We start from the raw sequence: 11,947 nt of genomic DNA on the forward strand, positions 1-11,947 counted from the left end.
TATTCAGAAATTGGCCAGCATTCATGGAATTAATTCTCTTTTCTTTCTCTGGACAAGTAAAAGTGGAGTGGAGTTACATCTGCACCAAAGCAAGATACTAAGCCATTTTTTTATTTGTGAAAAATTAGTAGAAGATTTGAAACAGGCAGATTTTAATATTTGAAAGACAATAACCAAATATACTGAAGACAGCAAAGAGATTGTGAGCATTTCCAGAAAATAGGAGAAAACAATTATCTTGTTAAGCTAATATAGGTGAACATGAGTTTATAGTCAGTGAAGTGACAAAGTAAAAGTAACACTGAAAACTGAACAATACAGACAAAATACATTTTAATGCTGAAAATAGAAGCACTTGAGACTGTAAAACGTGATTTAGAAACAATCACAAGTCTAATTCTGCATTAACTCTCTGAAATAGAAAATTGATTTGAATGAAAAAGACCTACCACTTAAATACAAGCTACAGTCTCCCCTTAATCAATGTAGTTTGCCAACCAAGTGGTTACTATGACAGCCATCTTTACTTCTGAAAGAGTAATAAACCTGCAGGACAGTTAGATACTAGCTTTTCTGGCCTGACATTAAAGGCCCTAATTCATACAAGCGTCACTAATAGCTTTACCAAAATGTACTGCCAGCCTCAAACCGCCCACAGTCTCTCCTCCTCTTCCCTTTGCTGTCAACAATAATCTCTGGCTTGTTCCATATATCTGAAGGTGGTCACATGCAGACAAGCTGTCTTCAGATGAGTCACAGGGGAACATTTTGTGGTTAACCACACTGCTCTCGAGTTACAACCTGGACAGACGATCGCCAGCCGATGAAACACTCCCCGAGATGGAGGACAGACCATCACAGATTGTCTCGCCTGCACACAGCGTGGGTGCTGAGTGGAATCTTCTGGGTATTGGCTCTGTTAACTAAATTGACACTGGCTTACAACCTCCTGGCTATCCATCAGTGGAGGGGCAAGCACAGGGGCTAGAGAAGTAACCCCCGAGTCTAATGCACTTTCTTTGGTAGTCCCAGCATTTGTTACTGCCAGGATGAAAAGGAAGGAGAAAAGGAAGATGTGTGTGAGGAAAAATGTGGAGGATAGGACCCCCCCCAACCCCCAACTCTTGATATTTTTGGTGATAGTCATTCATTTGTAGTGTTTTTGACCAGAGGAGGTTTGTCTTATCTGTTCCTCCTCTTTCTCTCTTGGGGAAATAGAGGGCGAGTCTCCTTTAGCCTACTCCCTCACAGTTGATTAGTAACTCCTGCTCTACCCATACGCTCCAGGGATTCTACGCCAACTCCCCTTATACATCCCCTTGTCATGCACACACTCCTTCTCTTTCTCCTTCCCCCTCCCCTGCCTTAACACATGCCCGTGAACACACATCTCCCTACAGTCATGGAACAGCAATTTGGGGGAATCACACAGCCAAGACCTGACATTTGCGGTGCACCTATAACAATGAGAGCTTGATTAAAAGGGCATAATGAAGCGGTGTCACCCTCTATTCATTGTCCTTGGCCCAAGTTAAATAGGATTTAAACCTGTGCACTGCAGCTGATACCTCCACTGTCAAAATTTGATTGCTTTAAACCAGGAAGAAGAAAAGGTCTTGCTGCAATGCATGTGTAAAACTGTATGTAACTGAGATGTCAGAGGTGAGCAAGTTTACACAGAGCGTCTGGGAACAGATAAGGTGGATGCATACGCAGGGATGGAAAGCAAAGCTAATACTGCTCCAGTGAATGTGGTGTTTGAAAGGCACAGGAATAAAGCTGGGTTTTATCTGGCTTGGGGCAACTCACAAAAGGAGCCGGCAATGCAACGTGGTGAGTTTTAAAATTGGGATCAAAAGGTTCAAGCTAATTAACCGGCTAAATAAGAGTCCCCTAGCTTCATCTGTGTAACTGCTGTCGTGTTTTTCTCCCTCCTCCGCCTCTTTCACTGCAGTACTTTGCATGCCTATGGTGTGTGCCTGGTTTGCCAACATATACAGTGTGTTTGGAAAAGTGAAGACAAATTGCTCCCCATGCTGAAATGTAAAAAAATAATCACCAAATTACCTCCAACAAGATCATTCTAATTAACTATGTTATATTACTAACGTGACCCTGAAAATAAAATGCCCTTTGATCAAGCTTTTCGTTATCCCTTTTTTTTTCTTAACTGTTTTGAAATTATACAAGTTTTCCAACAGAGCCCTGAGGAGGGCTGCGATGGGAGAGTCAAATAGAAAGGACAAGGACGCATAATAAAGACAAATGGCTTGAGGATGAAATTTGATTCATTGCCTTGCTACAGAAACATTCACAAGGAAATAGCCAACGTTGACATGCCATGAATTTCAAAACAATGTCAAATCCAAAAAGCACACCTTCTGCTATAATGACACAGAGTCCCTGAGGGGCACTGACAGGTTCTCAAGCAAATTTATAGACTATAACAATCAAGCTGATGATGGATGTGCCAATGATGATTGTTTTTTTAGATAATATTGCAATATTTTATATTGGCTTAAATCTGTTCAGTCTGTTATGTGTTATTTAAAAAAAAAAAAAACAAAAAAAAAAAAAACAAGATTTCTATCATTCTTTCAAAACACAGCGGCATTGTGGCTGAAACCAGCTCAATTAGATCGCTGCATGACGACTTGCCGATCATCTTTCTAAGAAACTAACAATGAAAGGTTTCCATTTCTGTGCCTTAAAGCTGTAGAATTCTAGACTATCTCAAAGTGGTTGTTAGAGTTTTGCTTTAATTTCCCTTTTTGTTTTCCTTTATTGTATTATATATATGTTTTGTAATTGTCTTAGCATTTCTTATTTAATTAATTTGAATTTTTTTTGTACACTGAGCAAAGCTATATGTCTACTTCAATCAATAAATTGTTGAACAGAAACTGGTTGCCAGTTTTTAAGACTTTTGCTTTGATCCCTGAATACAAAGGAGCCCATAGGAGTTTTCATTGTGATGCTCACTGTGTCTTTCCATAAGCAATGTCCCAGTCAGTCTATAATCCTCGCTACAGAATCTTCTGATATATCGGATTTAAAGGCTTGTTGCTTGAAGTGTGAAAGCTTTAACTAATGTTCTACAGATTGGAAAAACTGACCCTAAAAAGCCATGGATTTTAACCTAGAGTTTACACATGTGAGCTGAAGAAACATTTTCTGCTAAATAACATCAAAAACTCATATATACAACAAACCAAAAGCATTTTTAATTTTTTTTTTTTTAATAAAAGATTTATAGCCATCAGGAATTCACCACCGTATTTATTTCAATAGACAGAAACATATGCTTGCAGCAGACCTTTCACTGTGGAGCACTCACTTTGTAGTATGATATGAAAACACCATCTGGTGTGTGAGCAGCAGCTAAGCTAAGCTAGCTGGGGCTAGATAGGGACCTGCTGTGTCCCAGGATTATCTTACTGGTTGGTAGATCCGCTCTATTAGCCCCTGGTGGCTCGGATTATTGGATGATCATTATTATGTGTGACTGAATTTGGAGGCAAGTACTTGACTTGGTTCTATCTTATTAATAGCACACATTACAGGCTAATTTAAGAGCATTATACGTTAATTACATTGTGACTTGGACATACACAGCTTGTTTGATTAGTCAGACCTGGATTAACACTATGCATTTATTATTATGTTGACTGCCTTTGCCGATTTAACATAAAAAGAAATTATTGAACACCTCTAAGCACATGCTTTTCAGAGGAAGTTAAATATAATTTTGCAGAGAAGATTGTACATTCAGAGACTTGTCCTCCACTCAACAAAACGAACATCTGCCATTTCTCATCAGCAAGATTGAAGCTAATGATGAGCCACGAGTGTGCTGACAGAGAGATTGGAAGTGAATTGTGTACAAGAGGCCCAGTGAGACCACACATATGTTTTAGAAAATGTTGAGGATGGAGTGAGGGTTTATGTGGTGCATATCTGTTTGTGTGTGCATAAAAGCTACGATGCATATACCTGAGAGTGAAGGAGGCAGAAAATGGACCTCCCCTATTTATTTAGTACTTTGTTTTATCCATCTGTGTTCATGCTGATGTGCATGGAGGAGTGCCTTAGCACAGGTAAAACAACTGTAGTATTCCTCCTTGCGTTAACAGATAATGGAATTACACATCAAAGTAGCTTCTCTGTGTATCCAATTCCTCTGTGACCTCTACCAGCCTTTGTTCATATTCACCACAACTCCTCAGCTCCAAGCCTCCACCAGCAGGCTTCTCCCTACTTCTTCTATGTCTCTGTCCGGGGGGAGATTAAATTTTGATGAAAATAAAATATTCATTTCCACTCATCAACTGATGGCCATCTTAATTTGATAAAGCATTTGATGCCATTTCTCTTAATTGTTCTTTTTCATCACCAAACACACTTTTTTTATTTTTTTACTGACCCAACTATACCGTAATCCTTTGGGTAACCCTGTATACAAATTCCTTATTTGGATCTGACTTTGTTAAAAGTAGAGTTCTAAAGTACCACTAGAGCATTTCACAGCATTTTAAAACATGTCTGAATTATTTCAGATGAGACATTTGCACAAACCCTTACGATGAAGATCTCAGGGAGCATGAGAGTGGAGAGTATACTCCCTGTAGCTCCAAAAAAGAGTGAATTACATTAGAAAAAAAAAGAAAAGAAAATTTCCAGTCTCTCTCGGCTGGTGCAGGGATAACGACAAGCCACTGAAGTGGCTCCATGTTTGAAGACTTCCACCAAAAGTGGCGACCACGAGCCCGATTCTTCCCACTGAAGCTTGTGAGCGGTCATGCTGCACACAGCTTCAAGTGCTGCACATTTGTCAGCTCACATTGAAACTTTGAGCCTGTTTCACAGCCAATGATAAAAGCTAGAATTTTGCCCTCCAAAGTGTCGTATGAAAAATGCTAAATGAAAAATGCACATGATCAGGTGTTGTTGAGGCTGAGTGACGAGCTAAGGAAATTAAATCAACATAAAATCATGAGGGAGATTGATTAACTGGCACTGATTAAGTGCTTTATGTATAAGGTAGATAAAGTAATTGATTATTCAATAAATCCCTGTCAGGTATTGACTAACCTCAGAAAAAAAGAGGCAACAAATGATAAATTAGTTTCATCTATGCACAAATGAATGAGACAAAGCATGATAAACTGTCATTATTGGATGCTTTAACAATAGATTAATTATAATTTAAGTATGCTATGAACATATTTTCAAATTTTTACACTAGGCTGTCCCTCTGTGGAGACCAAAGCAAGGTATACAGGGCATTACCAAACTACAGACAGACTGCTACTTAATGAGGTTACAGAATGAAAGAGAAAAACAACCATCAAATTCAATAAAATCATCTGTCTATTACTTTAATGTGAGTCTTATCTCTGTGTTGGCAAATATCCAAATTATCTGCAGGCACACTTAATCTGGAAGAAAAGGAAAAATCCTTAAGATCCTTGAGCCCTTTTTTGTCTTTTATTACGATCCCAACTGAAATGCTTCCTCGATAAGCTGAGAAGTTGCAAAACATGTCAGAAAGAAAAAGATGCCAAAAAAAAAGAGAAGCAGAGGGAGACTAAAGAGAAACGCAGCATGTTAGAGGACAAATACAGGAGAAGTAGGCTTTTTGTTCCCTCCAACAGACAGAAGCTGCTGAATGAGACGGAGCGACCATCTGGCCTAAACTTAGAGCAATGCACTGTAAAGGCACTAAAATCAATGGCAACAACTCTACCTTGGATGCCCACCATTACCCAGATGGTGTACTTGGAGAACTGCAAGCCACCTTACCAAAAGCAGACATAGCACAGACACACACCACCAGGCTCAAATTCCACCGCCCACCTTAAAAAATTTCACTGGTTCGCTTGGGTTAGTAACCAGTGCTGATGAGCGACATTAACAGCCATGCACTGACTATAGAGCCCTCTGTTGGCTTCAGCAGGGTGGCTGTGACACAGAGCATCTGCACAGACTTCTACACAAAGTACCAAATTGCAAAAAAAAAAAAAAAAAAAACAAACAAAAAGAAAACCTAAAAGGGGAAAACAGTCCACTACACATCCACTCCAAAAAGCGCTCAACCCTAAATGAATCAGTAAACTGAATACTAACATTCCCTCTCAGAGAATAGCATACTACATGTCTGCAATAGCACACACCCTTTGCATATTTCATGCACACCCTCAAGCTTTTTTACTATGATAGATAAAATTAAATTATGTAAATGGTATTTTTTATTGAACGTGTTGTATATTTTACGATTTTCACACAGGAAAAAAATGGATAAATAGACCCAGACAGCTGTACACAAACACTCAGTTTCAAAAGATCATATAAAGAAGGAGGCCTTTTGAGTTTATTTGTGTTTGTTTTCTTCTCTTTTTTGTTGAAGTGAATCCAGCAGCTTTCTTTCAAAAACACAAACAAAACAAATTAAAACTTGCTCCCATCACAAGCTATAAAAAGCAATAGTGCAAGTCTAGCATATTTCAGGGTATATTTGACTCTGCACTTTGACATTTTTTTTAGAAAACAAAGCCTGTCAAATCTATTTCAAGTCTTCATTTTAGTGGCTGCCACAAAATAAAAAATATATTAAGAGAAAAAAATGCCCCTTTGACCAGACAACTTCATTTCTGATCAGAAAAAAGGAGAGCTTTAGTATTTGTGCGGTTTCCAAAAACATCACCAGGGTCTATAAACAGTGTAGGAAAACATTGAGACAGCAGTCAATCACAGAGACATGCTGGGCCTCTCTGATGCCTGCATCTGATGCTCATAAACATATTTGCAAACATTTTATTCTTTCTGCATTGTGTTTATTATTATTATTATTATTATGAGCATGGCAGCCTTTTTCAAGAACACAAAAGGTCAGTAACATTAGTCTAGCATGTTAAAATATACAGCCATTTTCCAACTTGTTAGCGTTTATTAACTTTAATTTTGAAGACATGTCCGTTCAAGAACAATCTTGCTTGCAAGAAATTATTATTTGAGTTGATAATTTGCAGATGTTTCGTAAAAAGACTAAACTCCTTTAGAAAGACTATTTAGAGCTGTTCAAATACAAGATATGGACTACGCAGTTGTGAACTGTGCATCCACAAAAAGCTGCTTTCCATTAAAGATGCTGCCTGTATTCCGGCTGTTGTAGTGATATGTTAATGTGTACCAATGCCATTTTGAGTAATTGCCGTGAATGGCACTCCGCCAAATGTCAAAAACGATTCGCCTCCTGACAAAAAAAAGAAAAAAAAAAACGTATTGATCTTCATTCTGCTCCTGTCTCTTGGCCGCGTGGAAGGTTTCATCGCATCACCAGCCTCCGAATGACAATTCCCACATTGTTCCTCAGTGAGTGATTAGAGCAAAACAAAGCGAGCGGAAACTTGACTGTTTTTTCCTTTTTCTTTTGTCTGAGTTTGTATAAGAGGTAACCCAGATTTAACTGTATGTGGAAACTTTGTCTGCTTTACAAGTGCTTTACAACAAGTGCTTTACTGTTTTGTACAATAACTGTGACTTTAAAATAAATACACAACCCCTCCTTTTAAAACAGTAGTCATTAACTGATAGATTGTGCTCAAAAGTCACTTTCAGAAGGCAATATGAGGCTGAGCATATCAGGTGACTCAACATGCTGGCCGCGGAAAATGGAGCACACAACGCAGAGTGCAAAGAGGTCAATCTAACAGTGTTTCCTTGCACTGTATCTAAGCGGAGAATGAATTCACAATATTTCATGACTATCGTTTGTTGTTGCACTTATCTCCTGTTGCGCAGGCTATATTGGTCGTCCCTCGCTTAAGTAAAATAAAAATTCACACCTAACCCAACCGAGGTGGACAGTAAATGAAACAGAATGTTCATTTAGTACACAAACTAACTGCTGATGCCGTGAAAAGCTGCTCACGACTCGCACCGAAATGCGCTCATTAAGGAGCAACTTTCAAGGTGACAATGCAAACATGTGTGTGTGTCTATGTAAATGTGCATAACTTACCTATTCGTATAACATGAGGCATCCCATAAGAGTACTGAATCCAAAAGAGACATGCAATCAGCGATGTCCAATATTCCCAAATCGCACTCCGTGGAGACTGCCAAGTATTTCGCATGGTTGCTAAGTCTCGGGATCCACTTTTTAAAATTCCAAAGACGAGTCAGAATTGCTCATCAAAACTGAATTCGACGGAACATATGTGGAATTGGGTGGATGCGACAACTCTGCACTCATTGTACTTGGTGCAACATTCTCATTTGGTTTCTTTTTTATATTTTTTTTCACAAGTCTAAAAACGCCTCGATCAGATTGAAGCCCCCAGTCCCTCAGAGACGCATCAGCGAAGCACCTGCGAGCGCAGGCTGCAACAATTACCCTGCAAGTATCTCTTTGTGCCCTCCTACCGACGATGCTATCTGTCTACGGGCAAGAGCCACGGCAACAGCCGCGCAGGACTCCTGCACCGCTGTGGAAGAGAACTGCGCCTGCGGAAGTTTGGCTCTCTTCGAATGATTCTGTCCTCAAAACAGACAAAAACGATAGACTACGCCATGAGTGCCGGGGAATTTTCGCCACACTTCGGTCATTCAAAAACGTTTCTTGCAATTGAATCACTCCAGTCCTTCGTCTCACTTCTGGTGGCAGCTCAGAAGGAAACTCGCTCCTCTCCAGTTGCGCACGGTTATTGCACTCGGCTGGTTACAGGAGTGCGTCCATCTGCTCAAAAACGGATCCCCGTTACACACTGTTCATTTTACAAATCTTCCAGTTTGTGCTGGATAGAAATGTAGTGCAGAAAGCCGTGTATCTGCGTGCGTCTGATGACCCTCCTTCTACGGTGCCTCTAGAGGCACGCGTCGTTACGCATAGTTGTCAACTATGTCCAAGTGGTCTGTGGAGGTGAGAGGGATCTGAAAGACCATCCGGTTCTTCACTTTTCTAAAATTTGCTGCACAAAGATTACAACTGTTTTATTAAATGATTTAATTCCTGTATATTTTATCTCAATTTGGTTTTATGTATGGGGTATTTTTCTCACGAATTTTACAGATGAGCACGTGTTTTCTTTTGCACTGATGTTGCAACATATTTCATCGCCTCAAGCAAAACGAAGGAAACTCCGAAACGGTCTCCACAGCTGTGAATGAGGGATGTTGGAAATGAGTGTTATCTGAGGGTAAGGTCATTGACAAAAAGCAGTCTTCTTATCGCTCCTATTTGAGACATTCCATCTGTGCCATTGAGTAGGTACATTAATTCCCGGTAACTACTTGGTGCATATCTGCCTGTCCATTTTTCATTCCCTACCAGAGCCGTCAAGCACAAACTGCAGTTTACATTTACATTCATTCAGGCGGGGTGCTGCTCATGTCACCCTAATCACTGCAGTGGCTGAGGTAAAGCTGGATTTAGCATATGGAACTGTGTTTGTGGTAAATTATCAGTGCATTGGCTTTTAACAGGCCATTAAAACTTTTTGCACTAAAGGATGAAATCAGGCTTGAAGAGAAAGCTACAGCCTCTAGGATAAAAATTCCAGCTCCACAAAATGTTATTCCTGTAGTAGCCTCTTTCTTTTTTCTTTATGGCTAGAGAAGAATATTTTGTATCACATCTACAAAAGTAGATATTTTAGACTTTAAATTGTGCTACCACAAATTGCAGTGTATCTCATTAATGATTTGCGTTTATTAGGCAAATCCTGAAAAATGCACTTTTTTTTTTTTTTTTTGCATAATACAATGCTTTTGATGAGAGAGTGCTGTGGCTCATTGGTTTTATTTTTCTGTTTGGAATGGGGGAGAGGAATAAACTGCATCAGGGGGCACGCATGCAAGAACAAGCCAGACTCACTGCCACTGCATATTCATGTCTCCCAGAGCAGATTTATCGCCTCTTGGCACAATGTAAGGACTATCAACGTGAGTTATGTGGCCCGGCTCTCGCATTATCGAGATTCATTGACTTGCTGCTCTTTCAAATACAAAATGTACACAGCTCGAGCAAACAAGACATTCAGGGTCTGTGGGTGCCCTCTATAGAGAGATGGCAGCCTGTGCTCTCAATCACCTCAGCTGATAACTGGAGAGTCAGGAGCAGGAGAAATCCCCACTGTGACACAGAGGAAATGTAAAACATAAAATTTAGTGACTCAGTTACATTTCTATATCTTAAATACTTTTTTTTTAACAGAGTAGATTTAAGTTGTTTCTGTTCCTTACAGCAGCTGGCATTAAATCTTCCTACAGCCATTAGTTCTATCTGCTTGTCTCTGTAAGAAGTTCCATATGTTATAATATATTTGCCATTATGAAAAAGCATATAGCTACAATTTAACAGTGTCAGTGCTTGGAATTATGAAAGACAAGGTTTGAAACACAAAAAAAGTACCACTCTGAATCCAAAAGATAAAGTGACAATGAAGGACAGAAAGGCCTGTAATTAGAGCCCCTGTTGATATAATTCCAGTCACTTCTGTGTAAATTAAGAATTCATTTAAGTTAGCTGCTTTCATAAAGGGCATACTTCCCAGCACAGTCAGCTCTGTTTTTCTTTTTCTTTGCAAAATGATTGCTGTTGCATTTACAAGCAGCCAGCAATAAATGCCTCGTCTGGCAAGTTGGTCATAACTAATGGCTCCTGAAACATCAAGTCTCCATTGTAAAGCAGGAGACATTGACAAGAAGTGTACTTATGTTACTAGATTGATCAACACATTTTGTTTATTTTTTTTTAATAATTTTCAGAGAAGAGAAGGGAAAATCAATTGCCACGACGCCTTTCATCGCTTGCCTGCAAGTCTGCTATTGGCTGGGGAAGATGTGCAGTCCAAGATGTTAGATTGTTCATGATTATGTGGAAAAAATTGCTGCTACTTCGATTGAGTCTAACAAATGAATCATGTGAAACATTTTATCTATTGATTCAGCTTTTCTTCCCAAGAGCAGCATTAAGAACTCTGCCATAGGACTGATGCTGAAGATCGAACATCTCCCCTCAACAATGGTCAATGGGAACTCATCTCTACATCTAACCAAGATAAAAAATTAGGTGCCTGCCTTTCACGAGTCTTTCTGACGGGGCCCACTTTTTTGAAGAAGCTTTGTGTGGAAGAAAAGATGATTGTTTCATCAAAAGACAACAGAGTTAACTTTTCAAATTGTGAGAGAGCCGTATTGATCCCTTGGAAGAAAAGTTACCAGTCAAAAATGGGTTTGAGGCACAGACTTGATATTTGTAAATGAATATTCCAGATATAGGTTTCTACTGCAAGTGGGAAATGGTACTCTGGTGATGTCTATTTCATATTTATGAAAGCCTATGCTATAATACAGGGTTTTTGGCAACCGAATTACACATCAGGTCCACAATGCCATGCTGCTTTTGTGGGCAGAGACAGATAATTAAATGTCGATTTACCCTCTTCAGAGCTACTTCAGCAATGCAGTTGCTCTGCTGACAGACTCTACACTTACGGCCTCACGCTCTTATGATTCAAGGCGAGGTGCCATGTGCAGACAAGGTTATGAAGAATTGGCCCAATTCTGCCGCTGATTGCAACGTTTACCACTGCTCCGGATTGTGCTGGCTCGGAGTTAGAGACCGCTCAAGATGTATGTGCTGCTGCTGATGCATGTGGCGGTGGTGTGATGGGGAGAGGGGAGACAATCACAACCCTGATCAGTCATCCAGACAGTCTGTGAGATGGGAAATGACTGTTATTGGGGTTCAGCCACTGGTTATAAATGAGAAAGGCACAGAGTAATAATAGATTCCTGACTAACCTGATTTATCAATTGAAATATTAGCAGTATCATCCTTATCATCCCCATCATCTGTCTTCAATAAGTACTGAAAGTCAGCTTGGGAAGAAGAAGCAGGTTTTGTACATGTGTATAAAGGAGAAAAAAACAGACTCAGTTTCAC

General features: G+C 39.6%; 1 protein-coding gene across 1 annotated transcript in view; it reads right to left on the reverse strand.

The window, feature by feature from the left end:
• LOC121642057 (glutamate receptor ionotropic, kainate 3) overlaps nt 1-8,787 on the reverse strand; it is a 101,219-nt gene extending 92,432 nt beyond the window's left edge. Inside the window, exon 1 of the mRNA XM_041988525.1 lies at nt 8,021-8,787. Coding sequence (XP_041844459.1) covers nt 8,021-8,135 — 115 coding nt within the window. The 5' untranslated portion in view covers nt 8,136-8,787. The remainder of the gene's footprint in view (nt 1-8,020) is intronic.
• Between the last annotated feature and the right edge of the window lie 3,160 nt (nt 8,788-11,947).

Source organism: Melanotaenia boesemani, chromosome 6 (assembly GCF_017639745.1).
Source record: "Melanotaenia boesemani isolate fMelBoe1 chromosome 6, fMelBoe1.pri, whole genome shotgun sequence".
Taxonomy (NCBI): domain Eukaryota; kingdom Metazoa; phylum Chordata; class Actinopteri; order Atheriniformes; family Melanotaeniidae; genus Melanotaenia; species Melanotaenia boesemani.